Source organism: Centrocercus urophasianus, unplaced genomic scaffold (assembly GCF_019232065.1).
Source record: "Centrocercus urophasianus isolate 14NV4802_14NV808 unplaced genomic scaffold, USGS_Curo_1.0 seq_18, whole genome shotgun sequence".
Classification (NCBI taxonomy): Eukaryota; Metazoa; Chordata; class Aves; order Galliformes; family Phasianidae; genus Centrocercus; species Centrocercus urophasianus.
The window spans coordinates 19,866,073-19,885,563 of NW_024884733.1; the positions used below are offsets into that span (position 1 = coordinate 19,866,073).

The 19,491-nt window shown below is 46.3% G+C and overlaps 1 protein-coding gene across 1 annotated transcript in view; it reads right to left on the bottom strand.

Moving 5' to 3' along the window:
* Positions 1-18,247, bottom strand: part of ERI3 (ERI1 exoribonuclease family member 3) — an 88,582-nt gene extending 70,335 nt beyond the window's left edge. Inside the window, exons 1-4 of the mRNA XM_042819228.1 lie at positions 17,973-18,247; positions 5,918-6,034; positions 2,170-2,229; positions 287-378 (exon numbers count right to left, since the gene is read on the bottom strand). Coding sequence (XP_042675162.1) covers positions 287-378; positions 2,170-2,229; positions 5,918-6,034; positions 17,973-18,224 — 521 coding nt within the window. The 5' untranslated portion in view covers positions 18,225-18,247. The remainder of the gene's footprint in view (positions 1-286; positions 379-2,169; positions 2,230-5,917; positions 6,035-17,972) is intronic.
* Positions 18,248-19,491: the final 1,244 nt, after the last annotated feature.

Genomic DNA, 19,491 nt, shown 5'->3' on the forward strand with positions numbered 1-19,491 from the left:
GCTAAAAACAGGAAATATCACAAAGCCCCAGTTTAAACCCTTCTCGGGGTTATGAAAGGATTCATTTGCTATAGAGATTATCCTGGGCAATGATCTGGCACTATGCCTAGCACCTACCTGTCTTCTTAAACAACCCTCCACTCCCAATTATGCACGGCGAACAACGATTTCCCTGAAAAATAAAGACTGGGGACAGTCGGAGGCTTGTAAGGACAAAGATATCCACATTACAGGCAGGCATGGAGCAATAAAGCCCAGAAAAACCTCCCTCCCTTTCCATACTCACATCACTTTCAAATCCCAGTCTCCACAGGTCACAAAAATCGACTTGACGCTGGGATCTAAGAGTCCTTCCTTTGCCATCCATTCGTCGACCCTCTGAAAGGAAGGCAAGAAAAGGGGATGAGTTTTGCAGAGACAGGCCGAGCCAGAACAGTTAAACTCAGATAAGCCGCTTGCAATCAAGTGAGAAGAAAATTGTGATCTTATCCACCTCTCTCCCTCTCTCTCTTCTCTTTTTGCTTGCCATCTGAACAACAGCACGTTTGGACCTTTGAAGATTTCTGATAGGAGACATCAGGCAACCAGAGCGGAGATGATCTTATCTGGCACCACAGCTGCTCTGCTCACAGAGGGATGGAAGTTGTGCAGCCTTAACGGGACAATACAGCTGCGCTTTTACCTGGCATTCCTGCACTTCTCCTCTCCCTGCACCAAATGGGCTTGTAGGGACTTCAACCTGTCCCCCTTCAGCCAAGAAGAATTCACTTATTTCTTGAAGCACTCCACTGTGATCTGGGCGAGAGCAAGAGAAGCCAAAGCAGGAGGCTCCACAATGGCCGTCCAGGCATCAGGCTGTAAGCTGAAGGGAATGAGGCAGCCAAACAAATCTGAGCAGGAGCTTCTTACTACCTGTTTGAATATCCAGGATAACACCAGCATCCTGGGATGGTGTCCCTCACTCACAGCACTGCTCACACACTCCACTCCACACACAGGATATGGGAGAGAGAGAGAGACAAAGAACTGGGTACATCTGAACACTGCAGCAGTCACAGCCAAAGGCAGGCATGCCACCTTCCACTCCCAGGTTCGGTCTCTCCTTGTTCCTTACAATTCATTCAGCTTGGGTTTCAAGTGAGTCCATATTCCCAGTAAACGTCCCACAAGAACATATGCTCTGGATCCACTTCACAAATGGGCCACAATAATCTGGAGGATGCACACTCACCTTAGGGAGCAACCAGGCAGAATTAGCCTAGGCTAAACCCCCTAAGATGACATTCATTCCAACTAGGACAGCCCTCCTGGGAGCAACCACCCCAAAGCAGAACACTCCTGGCCCCATGAGCACCTGCACCTCCAGGATCTGGCAGCAAAGCTCCCGCTGCAACCCTGCTGAACTCTTATGTGAGTGCCCATGAAGTGCTGTCTCCATGGAGGATTTTAAAGCCTTTAATTTGATTTCTTCACATAAGCAATTGTTACAATTATTCTGATTAGGAACAATTAGGTAACACAGCAGTGGAAATCCTGACAGAGACAATGCATTGAGCAGCAACCTGCAGCCTGAGAGGGCTCTGCTTGGGAAGGTTTCCTTCATTATTTAACTACCAACAAAAGCTATTGATGGAGAAACACTTCCAAGCTAATTAAGCTCTAAATGCTGTAGGAATTCAACATTAAGCAGATGGCATTATTAGGGCTATATCTGCATTTGCAAATCCTCCAGATTAGATTTTAGAGGCATTTTCCTTCAATGCTACGTGTATTATTTAGCATTTAAATAGGTAGAAAAAAAATTAATTTAATAAAATGCTGAGGAAGAGGAAGGAAAAAAGACAGAGCTTCCAGAGCAGTGGTTTCAAGCAACGCCTCGGTCCTTTAAAACTGGCTCAAGCAAGAATCGCCTCTTCTCCCATCTACTGGCAAGAGTTTGGATATCTTGTCAGTACCCTTGACATGAGCAGCTGGAAATGACAGATCAATGGTTCAATACTCTCAGCAGTGTGTCACCGACGTGACAGCAAATGTTATTCTAATGAAGCTGTAATCATAGTCAAATTACGCGGTTCGATTCTCAGCAAGGGGAGGGTGCAGGGAAGGAGATGAAGAGGAGACGACAGGACCAGAGGTCAGAGTTCAGGAAATAAAGGTTACTCTGCTTACCTCAAGCACTTGCTGGAGGCTCGGCTGCCCATCCACCATGCCTTGAATAATCCCAGTCAGCTGAAATGAGAGACAAACAGAGAGCAGCCATCAGAGCAGCACTCAAAAGATCATTAGAAAGGTCTCCTCTGCTGTCCATCTCCCTGCAACCAAAACATGCTCCTGTGACCTGCATGGGTGCTGTTGAGGGATCAGCCATAGCAGAGCCATGGGCAAGGGCAGAGCTCCATCCCAAACACAGGAAAGTACGGGGCTCCTGCCCACCCCCCCACAGAACAGTGAACTCCCAATGGGGCTGGAGCAGCAGTGCCACTGCATGCCTGACATGGTGTCCCAGAGCTGCCCTTTCCCAGTTATTCCTGTTCTGATGAGCTCTACTGGGGGCTCTGGGCATGCCCCTGGTACTGGGATGAGACCACACTATCACTCAGTGGGAGCTGCTCGGAATCCATTCATTCCCTATGCTGGGCAGTAAAGCATTGCAGCAGGATGGCTTGACTGCTGAAGGGTAGGCACATGCACAGAGAGATGTGGTCTCATGGGCCCCCACCTGGGATAGCTTGAGGCACACAGAAAGCAGATAATGTTTCTGTCTGTCTTCCAACTGACAAAACCGTCTTTTAACATATTGAATATTGGAGGTCAGTAGCTTGCCATCAATGCACCCAAGTAATTAAAAAAATCATTATTATAACAAGTGCACACTCCAGTATTTCCCTTCATCTGGCACTTTGCAGGAGACCAGCATGGCCTCCTGCACAGAACGTCTCAGCATAAACCACAAGGCTCTGCTACAACATGGCAGCTGGCAGCAGCTCTGCTGCTTTACTTCTCTCTTCCATTGGCTGCTTGGCTTACAGCACTGAACTCAGAAGAAGGGGAACAAGAAAAAAAAAAAAAAAAAGATTAAACTTCAATTAAACTGTAATTGCATTTAATGAATACCAAATACCTGACTCGCTGAATAAGCTGCAAGTGAAAAGATTATTTTCTCATCGTGACTTCCGTGGAACGGTAATATACACCTTTTAGGGAAAGTATTCTAATTTTAAGAACGCAGAGCTCCTCTAGGTGGGTTTCTCAAGTTCATCAAGTCATTATAAGGTGGAATTTTAAGGAAGTGTAAGGACACAGACACTCATATCCTAGAAACTGTTTTCATATTAATCTGTATTTTAATTGTATAACAGCTGCTGCCTGCAGACTCCCCATATTCTAAGAGGCAAATAGATTTAGGAGATTAACATGCAGCTCTTCAAAGTGGTTTTTAAAGCACGCTGGCTGGCTTCTTCCCCTCCTCGCTGCCTCTCCCCACACATCTGCCTGGCACAGGAGGACAGAGCCAGCCTGACCGCAGGAAGTGCCTGAAGGATGGGTACAATTCATCACCAAAGGAACTGCTCAACGGGGACCAGCTTTCTGCTCTCCCATCTTCTGCCATGTTTTCTGGTCTCGGTTACATACATCACCTGCAACACCCACCCAGGTGCATTGGCTTTCTGCAGTATTATCTGATCTCACGCTTCTGATAAAATATAAAAACATCAAATTGCACCACTATAAAGTTTCACTGGCGACTCCAAGAAGCACATGGTATTTGGGAACATAAACAAGAGATAAGGCATTTATCTTTCTGTACTTTTATTGTCTGTTCCTTCAGGAAAAAAAAAAAAAAATCAATAAAAATTAATCATAAAAAGAGAGCAAAGTACCATGAAAAAGCTTGAACAAGCGCCTCATGTGTAGAGGGATCCTGTCATTTCAGCTCCTGGTATGAGCTTTCCTGGGCATCAAACCACCTGTATCTTTCAAAAGGGCAGGAGGAGCTTTTTCTCCCTGCTTTCTCTGCCTGACACCAGAACCAAGCCTTATAGTTCGTGTCCAGCCAAGAAATATGGAATCAGAGCAGGGCAACAGAAGAAAGCAGCTTGGAAGGCATGCTCCCAGCAGTGGTGTGGGAGGTTGGAGGAACCTTCTGAAGCCGGGGTTCAGTTCAGCCACCGCAAAACCTAAGCAGAGAGATGCCCTGAAGGTGACTGCAAGCCCTTTGTCCTTGCAGACACCGTTTTCATGCTGCTTTCTTCAGCAAGAGGAGTGTGAGAGATGCTCCAGACCAGAAGAATAACGTTGGGTGGCCCTGCTGAGCCTCACACACACATCCTTACTGAGCAGTGCAATCACCTTCTGGCAAAGCAATGGATAGGGAAAGGGAAAGCAGAAGCAGGGCAGTCAGGTTCCCGTGCAGTGTCAACACTGCTGCTTTTGCACCAGAGTTTATCTGAGAAACCATCGTATTTCTACTCTAAGACAGTTTGCTGATTACCTAAACACTTGTCTCTGGTGTACAATCTGATAATCAGGCCTGGTCTTTCTTTGTAGACAAAGAGGCCAATAAATCTCACCCTTTGTAAGTAGAGGTGCCTAGACAAAGCCCTTTACTGGCATTTAGCAAAATGGATATTTTTCAGGCAACAAAAACCAGCTCAAAGCTGATGGTGAACGCTGGAGCTGTGCAGGCAGGGGCTGAGCTGGAATGGCATATACATCACAGCTGGGGCTGCTCCTGGGGCTGCTTATGTCTCCCAAACCCCAAGCGTCTCTATAGGGCCTCTGCAAAAAGCAGTGCAAGAGATAAATGTATTGGGGTGGGGAAAGTTGCAACAGAGGAATTGCTAGGAAAGGGAATGTCAGTAGGAGCAAATAAGTGAGACGACTTCTCTAGAAATCCAATGACACACAGCACTTACCTTCCAGGCCTTACTCTAGAAGGGAACATTGCTCTTAGGTGCAAACTGTGAGATCTATCACAGCAGACATCTGCCTCAGCACACGTCCAGCAAGTCTCCTGTGCATAGGGGCAGCCCAAGTAGTTGTCCAGCCTTATTATGTTAAAGTTGCAAAAACACTTCCAATTTAGCTATAAATGTGTGAAAACAGGGCCTTCTGAAAGCCCCTCTCCTGGGAATAATGTTCTCTGAGCTTAGTTTTTATTTATTTTTTTGCCTCTTTTAATTTAAATAAAATACCTTTGGCTGGCTTTTAGCTACAGGAGAAAGAAAAAAAGAAGTGTGTGTATGCATATGTTTTAACAACATGCAAATATGGCTGGCTGGTCCTAAAGACAGCTCCACTTAACAGACAGGAGTCACTTGGAAACAGACACTACATGTAGGATAAGCTTGTCAAAGGAGAATGCAGTCAAAGAGAATGCAGAAAATACCACAGTGCCAATGGTGCTGGATGACAACAGGAGGGAACAAAAAGCCTGGATACCCTAAGCCCACAGTCAATGCTTTAGTTGCTGACCTGGATAACATTAAAACAGTAGAGGAACAGGAAAAAAAACCAAAGCAAAAAGAACTTAAAAACTTCTGTGTTGATGCTCTCTGCGACCTCTCCCATCAACATTCAGAACAGCAAGATCCCAAAGAGTTTACATGGAGGCTGCCAGTGTTTTGTAGATTACACAACACAACAGCAATGCTTTTGTTTTGTGGTCACCTAGGAATACGTTCATTAGTTTAAACAGAACCAGTGTCAGCTACCAGGTCATAACTGAATGATCACAACTCACGAACCCAAAGAGAGACTTCTACACGCTGCTACAAAGACATAAGAAGATCCCCCTTCTTGTCCTCAATTGTCCTCAACATGCGGCAGGACACTGTGAGCAGGGGGCCCCAACCCTGGTGCAATGAAAACCTGCTCCCCTTGGGACTCAGAGAACCGGAGAACCTTTGCACTTTACCTCTGTACAGAAGGGCGTAAGCTGGGGATGCACCACAGGCTGAACATACATGTGAAAGGTGGATTCAATTTCCATCGTCCTTCCATTCAGCTTCAGGATAGGGAATTCGATGATCTCCTGAACGGGGCGAGAAGGAGAGAAACTGTTCATGTAAACCAAATAAACAGAACCCCCAAATTTAGCCAAGCACAACATGAAGCTCCATGCTAGGGTACAGGAGCCCAGGAGAGGTGAAATCAAAGTCACAAGGAACACTGCAGTAGGAGGAGAGGGACTGGAGCCCCCCCAAACCACCGTCATAGAACACAGCGCAGCAGCATCCCCTGCTTCATTTTCCTCTTTGCAGACAACTTATGCTGATAGGGAAATAAAACCGTTCTTCATCAGAAGAATGTTCAATTATTTGAATAATCAACAATCAAAAATTTACATGGACCTGTTAATAAAAAGTTTAAACAAATCCCGTTACGATGGATTTCACAATTATTAAAAAATATACATGAAATTAAAAAAGCCAACCGCCGAATAAAAGCGATAAAATCCTTTGTGTTTGCAGCCCTCCTTCTTCACTCCCTCTCTTCCTTCCAGTTTAATGCAAGAGGAGAAGCGACAATTTGTTTGGTGTCTTTAAAGAATAATTTGTCTATGTTATTTAATAGAGATGCATGGCACCGAGGTTCTGGAGTGCAAATGAGCCTGCTGAGTGATATCCACGCACCGAGCCTCTCAAATCACTTCTGGGGAGAAACGGAGAGGGGGAGAGAGAATAAAAAAAAATATTGCTTTTTAATATTCAAAAACAGTTTGCAAAATTTAATCAAAGCAGAGCAAAAGCTAACATTTTTACCACTTTGACATTTTTATTAGTGCTTTCATAAATTTTTAAAACATGAATGGAATTAGTTTAACAACAACGGAAAAAAAAAAACTGCCTGAAAACATCTGGAAGAGACAAATAAGAAATAATACAAAAAAAAAAAAAAATCATATATATATATATGTATACACATATATATATAAAAAAAATCCTGTGAGTAAAATTAGCATGTAGAAGTGCAGTCACTGCAGAGGAACTAACACCAGTTTGGACCCTGACTGCAACCCCTGTGACCCGCAGAGGGAAATTAATGTGAGGTCATACGTGTGAGTTGATGACATCATGATGCAGCAGTGGGTGGGTAAATGGAAACAGCAAATAATGTAAATAGAGGAAACACCCAGTGTATCCCCAGGAGGAGAGGTATCTGGCCCTAAGCAGGATGTGCTTGGGGGGCACGTGCCTGCAGGTTGGAGAAATGAATGGAACCAAGTGTATGCAGTGCTGAGTGCACAGAGGGAGGCAGCGGGCGGTCAGACAGCCTCACAGGGGCAGCTGTGCGCACAGAGGAGCTTTGGGAGCATCTCTCCCTGTGCTGTGCTACCCACTAAAGGGTGGGAGGACCCAAGGATCCCACTGCTGAGAAGGGACAGGGAGGAAGACGCAGAGAGAGAAGGGCTGAGCGCTGCCTGGCCGCAGCCATGTGGCATCCCCCATTGAACTGCAGAGAGTGAGGCTAGATGAAGACACAGCTGAATGGGGCAATGGAGCACCCACAGAGTGTCCCTAACAGCCATGGCGTGGTGGGATGCACAAAGGCACTGCCTTCCAGCACTGACAGCAGGAAGCACTGCCAGGAGGGTCATGTTAAAATAGGCTGAGGAAATAAAAACTAAATGCTACTAAAAACGTGGAAAATTTAACAACATCCAGCATTAGCACAGGTCTGGGGAAGCACACAGCCAGGCAGTCGGGGTGGGACCTGCAGAGCAACTCCAGCTTGAGAGAACGAGCAGCAGCTCTTCAGGGCTTATTCGGTCCGTTTTTAAGCAAGTGGTAAAGGACTGCTCCCCAAAGGCTGTTTATCTGCACGCTTCCTATAGTGGAGATTTTTCCAGGCTCTGGCAGTGTTTGCTCCGTCGGTATCTAAGGCAACAGATCCCGGCCCCATGAAATCAGCCCCACTCCTCAGTAACAACGTTAGCCAGTCCTGCAATGAAATTTAACCTGTGACACTGCTGTACTTTTCATTTAAACTTTCATTTGGAGAGAAGCAGTGTTCGGAGACCCTGCAGTTTGTCCTGCTAATAAAGACAAGTGTTGGGACCTTTAAAGGTGCCATTCATCTTTTGCCTTTATTAAATTCAATTTTCTTAAGCCCATGATACATCATGAAATTAAGAGTTGACATTCCTGCAGAAACAAAAATATCTATCAAACATAAACAGAAAGGGAAAGAAAAAGGAGGCCTCTATTACCAAGAATTTATGGCTTCAAGTTGATCTGTTGCCACTTTTCTCCCGTCCTCTCTTTTTTTTTTTTTTAACAAGCATATGGTTTGTTTTAGATATCCAAAATGTTATTACAGATCTACGATTTCATTAGTAATTATGATGAAATGGTGAGCCCTAACACATACACACACACCTCCCAGCAGCCCGGTAACCTCCATCCCTACACCCAGTGCTTTGGCCAAGTGAGAAAAGGAACAGAGAGCAGCACAGGGAACCTAAGGCAGAGCCTCCCTGACGTCCCCTCTCCCTCCCATCACTCTGACCATCCCCGTCTGCCTCACGCATTACCATTTCCACCACCCAGCACCCTGCTTGTGCTGCAGCAATGCCGGGGGGGCCCACAGCCATGAGCTCCCAGCAGAACAAATGCCCCCATTTGAATTCTGCGAGCGCCGCAATTAGGGGCTTTTATTTACCACTGCGAAGGAACTTGAAAGGAAATCCGGGATTCAAACCGCCGGCAATAAATAAGCAGCTTTTTATTTTCCTTCCCGCGCGGTGAAAAGTTGAATATGGTTTGTGTGGGGAAATTCTGCGCGCGGCGCCCAATTACGGGCATTTGCATTTATATTGTTAGAACACAGCGCTTCCAAAATCAATACTAACGCGCTTACAGAGACACGGGCACCCTCTGCTCCCTCTGCTGCTCCCCAAACTCTGCAACAATAGAACCTGCAGCGCCGCAGGCTTACACGGATCCATTACCCAGCCCGCACTCTTTACAACAACCTTGCCTTTATGATTTCGTGGTAATTCAAACAAATCTATGTGACAGCTGGCTCGGATTTGCCTTGTTTCTTTAAACATTCCCTGAGAAGAGGTGCTGGGTGCCAGCAGCGCGGCCGGGCCGTCCGCAGGGCACTACCAGCAGTGCTGGACTTCCCTTTCAAAGGGATCTGAAAAATTCATGAGGCCATGCAGAATCAGTGCCATAAAACCTCTCCCTGCCCGGCCACCTTAAATACAGCTCCCATCCCTGCTGCACCACAGCACAGAAGGAAAGATGCAGCTCTCTCAATTTTCTCGACAACTAAAGCTTTGCACAAGCAGGCAACTACACCTGCTTGGCGTCTCCTTAAAGCAATGAGACCTCAGCAAAGAAAGCTGCCCTCATCCCACAGCAGAACTTTTGCAAAGAAAGCTGCACTCATCCCACAGCAGAACTTTTGCTCACTGCTTTGATCCAGCAGGACTCGCACACACTCTGTGCCCTGCTGATCTCCCTGGGCCTCAAAGCCCTCTAACCCACGTCAGCTGAGGACAGGACATACTCTGGGACGCTGATTTATTTATTTGAGTAAGACTGTATGGACAATTCCATCCTAAAACTATGAGGGAATAATTTATCCCTTATACCCACCCCCATCTGTGAAGAAGTTTAATAAACACGAGAATAAAAGATGCCCATAAAAATCAGAGCCTACTATTCAAAACGCAATAAAAACAAGCAGATGTCTTTGAGAGAAGAGGATTTTTTCCGGTAGGGAAAAGCATAAAACATCCTCCCAAAGACCACACTACACCTCCAAAGAGGTGCAGGCAGGACAGACGAGGGGGTCCCACGGAGGGGACACAGGCTTAGCACAGCTCATTTCCTTCAGCCATTTCTTTCTGGTCCCCTCTTGAAAAACAAAAAGTCGTTTTATGCGCAAGAAGCTTATTTCTTAAACAAACACTCGTGGTTTTGATTTACACCACGGGCTGCTCCTAAATAATTTATGGCGGGTTAAATTTATTGCACAGCCCTGGCCGGCTGCAAATTCGAATTGCCAAATAATTAGATTTTAGGGCAATGCTTATAAATTATCCGCCGATTTGTCCGGACTTGTTTGTCAGTTGCTTTGTGCTTCGGGTCATCTTTGGCATTTCGCTGTTTGTGTTTTAATTGCTGATTTACACTTTGACAGATGAGAGTTGATGCCTCCAAGATCCGGGTGGGTGCAGGGGGGTGGCGAGGAGCAGGAAGAATCAGAGCTTTTAAAGGCCTGCGATTCTACTTTTTTTTTTTTCCCCCAAGGCAATTAAAATGGAAAAGGGACACGGTAAGAACAGCACTATCCTTAACAGGTCTGCATCCCCCGATTCCATCCTCTGCCTTAATTATTATTTTAACTAAAGCTCTTTCCAAGTGAGCAGCCTCGCACTTGTCCGCAGGGGCAGTAGTTGAAATGACCTCAGAGGTCTCTTCCCTGCTTCTAAATCTCCATTGAACTGACCAAAACAAGTGCCACAAAGGTGATGGGGGACAGCGAGGCTTCCGCTGGACCAAGGCTGTGCTGACTTCCCAAGGATGCTGACCGAAAATCAAAACACGGGGGCACATGCAGGAGTGTGGAAAGATCACGAAGCACCAGGAGAAGATGTGAGGGCAGCTTCTGCTCCCTGATCATTGGATATATCCAAAGTTTTTTTCCCTCTCCTTTGTTCTTAGGATAACCTCACCTTCTACCTCCAACGTTCAGGCAGCGGACCCTGATACCAAAATGTGGGTTTCCTCAGCTTGGAGCAATCTTTCAAGTCCTCTGCTGACACCAAACCCAGCTCAGATTTGCAGGTGCTTCCTTACAACTGTGAGGGTGAGGGACCATTTCTCTTTCTTTAATAGAAGCTGAAATTTCCATCTAATCACATGCCTCCAGGAGCTTGGGCTTTAAGAGACATCCAGTCCGTGCACCTGCCCGAAGCCATCAGCATCTGCCCCTAAATCACTGCCGACTTTGTCTCGGCTGCTTTTACAGACTCCAATAAGAGAGACTCGCAGTCCCCAGGCACTCCATCCTAGTGCTTCATTAGTCTTATCAATGGAAAGTTTTCCTTAATGCCTAATCTGAATTTCCCTTGCTGTTGTTTAAATTCATGACTGCTCCTCCTCCCCACAGCAGACGCAGCCCAGAACGCTGCCATCTCCCTTTCTTCTAACAGAAGAGCTCGCCATCCACACCCCTGACACAAGCAGAGCCCAACGCGATGCCGTTCAGCCTGTGCTCACACGTGTGTTGCAGATCCCTGCTCACACTCACCCTCTCTCTTTGGGATTCTCTTGAAACTGTCTCAAAAAATATGCTTTCCAAATTGAAAAACTCCAGCTGAGGTCCCTCCTTACAGGACCACAAATGGAGCATCTCAAACACAGCATTTCACCTCTCAACTTACGGCTTGTTCCTTTCATGCTGCTGTGCCTGACTTTTTGATAGTGGGCTCACAGCCCTTGTCCTTCCATCCCAAACAAATCTTCGGTGGCCATTTGCTCACAGACTGCTTCCTGCCTCTCACCATCACCTCACCTGTCAAAAACCACTGGTTTTGATCTTTGTGTTTTTTTTGTGGGGTTTTTTTTTTTTTTTTGCTATTATCTCCTCAGCTACATGCCACCACCAAGAATAAAGCAAAATTCCTCCCTCTTACCACACCTGGGATGCAAAATAGAGACACACCAACATTTCAGCTCACCTCTTCGAGCAATGCTGACATATACTTAACCACCCAGAAAATCCCCACTGACAGACAACAGTTCAAGACCAAATGGAGGGAAGTCAACACTTGAACCACGTTAAAAACAGCATGTACGAATTTTCAAGTATTATCCATTACAAGTTGACAGCTCCACTATATATCGATATATAAAAACAGATAGATAGATAGGTGGGAGTCCACTCCCTGCTGCTACAGGCAGCTGGCCTGCACATCCCCACTGCAGCATCATCGAATCATTTCAAGCTCCAACCTCTTCACCTGCTATTGAGCAGCACAAGCGATCGATGTTCCCAGCAACACTAAAACATCTGGGCTGGGCAGAAAGGGCATGTTAGTGCATGTAAATGAACAGCCAGGGTTTTACAAACATCACAGCTAACTGCTGGTGACAGTGCACTTCTACTTGGCATGGAGAGGAACTAAATTACATAGCTGAGAGCTATGCTGCCATTTGATGAGTGCCCAAGCCCAACAAAGGGGACGAAAGTGGGGGACTTGGGCATCTCCTGCAGTCTCCTATTTATGGGGATGGTTTGTTCAAAGACAGCATAGACCTCAGGAACCAGGACCAGGAACGTGCAGTGCAGCATCCATAGTGCCATACCAGGGAAGAGTAAGCATGGCACCATCCCTTGCCTTCAGAAAAGTGGTGCCACGTGGTGGCAGCACCCCTAGCATCCTCCATACCTCCATCAACTGCTTTAGGGCAAAGCAAAGCCACCTTTCAGCACCAGGCAGCTGACTTGCTAGTTCAGGAATGCGCACAGATCTTTTCTTTTCAGGGTGACTGCAGCTCAACTACTTTCTGCTGTAACAACAAACCTACTTAACACGGCAACTTGTCACCCAAACCATGTGAGATATTTGCACAGCTAAGGATCCAGCCATCAAACAGCACAGGTGGGAGCTACACAAGGGGAAGGGCAGCGTGATGGACAGCTTCAAGGTGGCCGTCCCATTGCTGTCAGTGCCCCACCACGAGCCAAGCAGGTTGGGTCAGGTTGGAACTGCAGCAATCAGCCACCCCAGCATCTGGTATTTGAGGCTCGTTGCTATCACAGTGCTGAGTTTGTATCTTTAAGTAAGAAACTGCTTTGAATTTTGTCATACATCAGGTGTCTTGCTTGGTGGTCTGTAGGCTATGCTCTCTAGGAGATCTGGATTCAGACACTGTTTTCACGTTATCTAGTTCACCAGGTTTTAAATAAATACAGGTAATTCTGCTGCCCTGTCAGATTCACACGGGTCACAGCAAGGTTGTCCCTACTCACTGCAGGAATGAGGGAGGTCTCCAAGGCAGGATGGCTGCCCCACAGAACGCAGCTTTTGTGGGTTGCAGACCCATACCAGAACCCTGTCTGCCCTCCTCCGACCCCCACGTCCTTTAAAATAAAGACATCATTCTCAATAGTGGCCAAAATAAGATTTCACAACAGTCCAGTGGAACTGCAATGAGGCACACGACGTATGGAAAATATGATAAAAAGGAACTGCATCTCTTTAATTTCAGATGCACATTGAGTTAGGGATATTTATGTGCTCTTAGCAGAACGTGTAACGGCTCAGATGAGGCAGCTACAAGGCCTCAAAAAGTTTCTTCAAACAACTGCTTGAAAAATTAATGTGAACAGAAAAGCCATCTAAAACAGCTTTTCTATGAACTATTTCCCAATGCTCTGAGAACTTAAAGCACTACAACATAAGAGGAAAGGCGTACCAACAGCCATGTAGCTTCATTATATAAAGGGTACAAAGTAAGCCATAATTGGCAAAGAGATGATAAATACATTTTTTTTTTAATTTACTTTAGTAAAAAAAGAAGAGATTTGAAGCGATTGTGTTACGTGCATCTCTAACAGCATTCCTCTAGAAATAACACTGTAACAGCTGAATTGAGGACTATGTGTTTAAAAGCACACCCAAGCCCAAGCTGCATGAAGACAGGTAATTGCAGATTAATATGCCACTGTAATACTTATACACGAGAGTGCTGAGTTAAAGTTGCCATGGGAAACAAGGCTGAATTTCTTCACTTTTCAGCAATTTGCCATCAACCTCAATACAGGTTTTGGCAGGTGATTTCTAACGCACTGAGCTTAACAGCTACACAAGAACCGTGCTAGCAGAAAGTTGCTGCAGGGGGATACCCAGGTAGAACAGGCAGAGACCAACACATCTCCATTATCAGCCCTTCCAGGGGATGGGAGCAACCAGCTGCCTCGTGAGCCACCTCTGGCAGTCCTACTCTGCCCTTTGTAAATCACCTGAAAGAAAGACTGGCTCTCATTTGTTCACGTGGTTTTGTGTTATGACCATACCTTTTTTGTACACTTAAAAATAAATTAGTAACTGAACATCTGCATATTCGTAGTCTCGATGATTGCAGTTTATGTTGAAACGGTGAGCGACACTCAGTATTTATTAACAGGTGTGTCCAGTTTCGCTCGACATTTTTAATCAAAAGCACACGCACAAAGAGTCAAACATTAAAGGAACTTGAAACAAATAAGATACACTAAAGAAAACTACTCAAATGTTTTTGTATTTAAACCATGCTGTTTAAGTGAGCGAGGAAGGTCATCATCTGCAATTCATTTATTTCTCTGCCTCTGGTCACAGCCTCCTTTAGCAGAGATTTGGCCATGTCACACCTTCAGAGCAAGAGGGAGGGGGGCATTTCTAATTCCCAGCTGATCAGCAAATCTGAGTGAACCCAAGACATGAAGTCAAATACTTGAAAACCCGACCTGAACCAACAGTATCTTCACCACTGCCAAAAGTTCATTCAGCAGTGGAACAGCTTCTACCCCCAGCAACTTCCCCCAGGGCAGGGCCTGATGCACCACCTGGCAGCAGGCACACAAGCTTAAAAAAATACTCATTTTTCATGAAAGTGTTTTTATGTATTGCAGTAGAGGCTGACATCCCACGTAGGGGCCTAAATTCAAATTCAGGTATGAAAAGCTCTGATTTCTATGATTCTGTCAGACTTTTTTCTTTTTTTTTAACCTTTAAGAAAATCATCACTTTTCATCCACTTGGCAGAAGCTGAAGACAAGCTGCAGGGCTTGCTGAGTGAATGGGACGCAGCTCCTCAGGGCACTGCCAGCACAAGGGTACAGGCAGCTGCAGATCTGAGCCTGGGCAGCTCCTCAACACAGCACTGAAAGCAGGGGCCAAGATAAACAGCTGCATGCGAGGACAAAGGAACAGAGGAGCAAGCCTCCCACTTATTTGTGCATCTTCACTTGTGTATCTAAAGTACCATACGTACCTACCCTTACGAGCTGACAGTGTACAAAAACAGGCACTTAAACTGTTAAACTGTTAGCAGGGGAAAGAGAAAGCAGCAGAGCTGAAGCAAGCTGCCACTGCTGCAGGTCCAACTCCTGCTTGACACTGCTAGGCACTGGATCAAGTTCCAAACACGAGGTAAGCTTTGAAGAGATGCAAGGGAGCAGCCATAAACATCTCTTACTGCCAGCCCCTTGCTGACCTTTGGCTGGTTAAAACACTACATGACAGAGGCCGTGCCTCTATTCTTCCACTTTTCCCACTTATTCATCTGGGGCAATGCAGATAAACTCTCCACCTTCTTTTCTGTCTGGGATGGTCTCATCATTCATAAATAAATCTGTAAGCCAACCCTGCCCTTTTGTGCATTTAAACATGCACTTTGATTTGGGGGCATATCTGCTGAAAGCTATCAAGACAGGGAGATGACAAGGATGCAGGCTGATTGGCATGCTCTGTGCCACCAGCCCTGAGAGCACCTCTCCTCTGCAGACAAAGGGCAGAGACCACAGAAGTGGTGAAGCACAGGGCAGCTGCCACATAGCCAGCAGTCACACCACAGATGGCTTCCCAGGGGAACACTGTTGTCCTTGACTCTCCTTGATCCCCTTTACAGATGCTGTGCCACAGAACCTTGGAAGGGACCAGAGAGCACGAAAGAGGATGGAAACGCAGGAGCTCTGAGTGAGAAGTGAGATGAGGCTGTCAGCTGCAGAGGAGCACATATAAGCAAATACAGAGGAAGGGGGAACAGACGTGGCAGTACATACCTTGGCATAGAGAAAAAGATAGCTCCTGCTGCTAAGGAGCTGGGATGTTTTGAAGAGTAGTCAGTGAGAAATGTGAAGTGTACCGCACAGTACAAGTGTGCTCTGCCAGACTTCCAGGCTGAGCTGGCTAAATTTACAGCTATGACTACCCACTGAATGTAACTTGGATCACGGCTTAGCTCTTTATGCAGCCTCCTCATCAAATTCTAGAGCATTTGGATTTCACTGTATCACTTACCACACTTCTATTTTGCGAGTGAGGAAACAAAAGCAGAAGAACCACAAGGATCACAGCTAAGATCAGAACCTGACCACTCCCAGGTCTGCTCTCATATTGCATCTCCAAAACCTGTGTGCCACTGCTTCACTGGAAAATACTGCCAGGAATACCTTGCACAAAAATCAACATCACTGAAATACACAGCGCCGTTTGCTCACTCAGACATGTAGCCCTGCAATGACCAGAGCAACAGCCACATCAGCCAGCAAAAAGGTGAAACATAGGTAGGGGCATGAGCTAATAAAGGCTCTTTTCTGTAAAGCTGCCCAATTCCAGCAGGCAAATTCAGCCTTTTCAGTGACACCGATTGCCATGCAGTAAGAGCATTATTTATTTGTCAAACTCATTTGTTTGTGAGGACGTGAGGGCCTGACAGCCCTTACAGCACACAAGATATGATACAGACAGGCACAGAACAGAGCAGACAGAAGAAACAACGCTGAAGAACATCTCCACCTTAAAGGTGCAACAAAATATATAGCGGATCTGCATTGGCCCAGGCCATTACTTTCTCTGGCAAGGACTTGGGGACAAAGCTCCTTAAAACAGTAGTAATCATATTCCACTCATGCTCCTTTTTACTGCCAGCTGTAAACTAGCTCCACATGCATCATGGTTTTGCATCAAAATGTGCACGGACCAAGCCCATATCCAAAGGGACAAGGTAGATCCAATTTACAGCCTTGACAGATCTGTGCACCCGAGGCTGAGCGTGCAGGAAATAGCCCTACATCTCACTTGGAGAGCGGTTACAACCGCCAGCAGAGTGGGATGCAGAGCCACAACAGCCTCCCACAAAGACCCAGAATACAAGGAGAGAATGTGCAGTCCTTTTTGTCATGAAACAGGAGGGATGGGTGGCACTTGAGATGCCTACATCTGATCCCAACTCGCAGCCCTCCTTTGGTAGATAAGCTCAAAGGAAGCCACAGCTGCACTGGTGAGCAAACCCATTGCGCCAAACCATCTCAGTAAAGAGATGCCACACTGATTTAGTATGTTTGAAGCAAAGCAAATCAAAGTAAATCTCAGACATGATGCACGAATTAGCAGTAGCATTAGTATTAGTATTAGTATCAGTATGAGTAGTATTACTTTTTGGTATAGAGGAGGGTACAAAGTCTGAGTTCAGCCTGGACACTAAGAAATTCTGTCCGTTACCAGCCCAATATTTCATCTCTTCTTTTTTGGCATGTTTTTTCCATTTAAGCAAGAAAACCTAGGCCCACACTGCTGATAATTGAACATATATTTAACTAACTTACTCTACTCTATGACAGAAGAACTGGCTGCAGAAATACATCCAAACCCCACCCAGATCTCTGCGTATCTCAGGAGGCCAGACACTGGCAAACCTTTCTGAGCAGCTCTGTTCCTGTCTCATTACACTCCAGAGTGAACACCCAGGCAAGATAACTTCAGCACCACCACACAGCTCAAAACCATTGTTCTCTGTTTAGAAACACCATTATTCTGCACACACTCATATCATCCAAATTGTGTTTTGCTTTTTTTTTTTTTTTTTTTAAATAAACCATTGGCTAATAATAGACCTTTTCCTTACAGAATCAAAGGTTGCTGAGAGCACTCTACTAATGCAGGTTCCCAGTCAGCAATTTTCAACCCCCCACCACTTCAGGCAGACAACAAGCATACACGACTAAGTAGCGTCTGTGATAACACATGTTATCACTTCCATGGTGAAAATCAGGCTCCTTCATTTCATTTCCATCACAGCGACCTGGCACTGCTGCTTGAGAAAGCAGGAGCTCTGGGGGAGCAGCAGTAGAAAGAAGGTGGGAGAAAACAAGGAAAGTGAGCTATTCAGTACTGCATCTTTTCTTTCCATCTCTCAGAATGGCAGTATCAGCTTACAAGCACAGAATTAACAGCGTCAACTATTTACCTGAGGATGAATCTGTGGTTTATCACATGTGGCCTCAAAATCCAGCACTAAGAAGTAGTGATATCTCTGTGGAGGGAAGGATGACATTGCTGCCATGGAAGCTCCAAAGCCGTGGGACGCCAGTTTCCTGCTTATGATGGAGCCGTACCCTTTGAGAAGAGCAGCAGGGAGGAGCAGGCACACAGCTTGTCTCGCCCTTGGAAGAAAGTGTTGGGGAAACTTTGCTGCTCCAGTATGGAGGAGTGCTATCATTGAACATCCAGAGGCATCTGAAACTGAAGAGAGATTCGTGTTACTCACGCGCTCACATCTCAGCGCTGTCAGCACCGCTCCATTGCACTCTGCCAGGGGTTTTCCTTGTGCTTCCCCGTGTGGCTTCCAGCACTGCCAACTAGAAGCAGCACAGCAGCCTGCACTAAGCACTATGGATGGAGCTCAAGGTAGCCCGAACCACATACACCTCAAGATCAACCCTCTGCAAACAGCTCTAAATGAAAAGCCACAGACAAAACAACAGCCGTGGCTCCAGGCACCACATCACACAAACCTGCTGAGCCTTATCACAGCACAACACAAACTATTAATGCTTGAGAAGCTCAATCCAAAACCCACTGAAATTTCCAAGGAGGCTTTTGCCTTTTTGTATACAACACAACTTCTAATACACAGCAGGAACTGAAGGCAGCAAGCACACCTCAGCACCATGACCCCTCAAAGCAGCCTATCAGTCACACCGAGACCTCCCTGCTCCTACAGATCCAGGACAGAGGAACTGACCATGACAATGCCACCAGTCCACCCCGCTAAGCCAGCACATGGGCACCCCTCCCAGCTCTGCTGGCTGACGGCAGCCACATCATCCCCCACACACAGCACAGCCTCTGTGGGGTTGAGGACACGGGGCACTGGCTCTGGGCACAGCCTGAGGTCCCACCCAGCCACGTGTACTCAATGCACGGAACGGGAAATGGAGCCCGCAGCCTGCGCACAAATGCACTATTTGCACAAAAGACAGCATTTGCTCTTTCCCATCCGTTAGTCCATCAGGTAAATAATGCACGTGCCAAAACACACACTTAATGAGGTAAATAATACGCCTTGAATAGCAGCTAAATCTGTATTTACCTGCGAGACCAGAGAAACTCGGAAGGACCAGATTAGGAGATAATTGCGGCTGAGCAGGTTGTGTGCTTCGGGTAAACACGCGCTCTGCAACCTCCCCTTACAGGGCCAGGGCAGAGCAGCACCAGGCACAGCACAGCTGGGAAGCAGAGGTGCTGCGGGGCTCCCAGCACTGCCCACACTGCAAGCCCACAGTGTGAGCACTGCCACGCTTCAGACCTTCCACATTCTGGGGGGCTGCTCGCTGTGTTAGTGGTGTGCCAAGCAGCAGGTATTCAGCAAACTGAAAACTCAAGTTACAAAAGCATAATAAAGAATTCCCCACAAGACCAACGTTGTATTTATCCCAAAGGGGCTCAAGCCCGACCTATTGCTTTTCCATCTACAGCTTTTACCG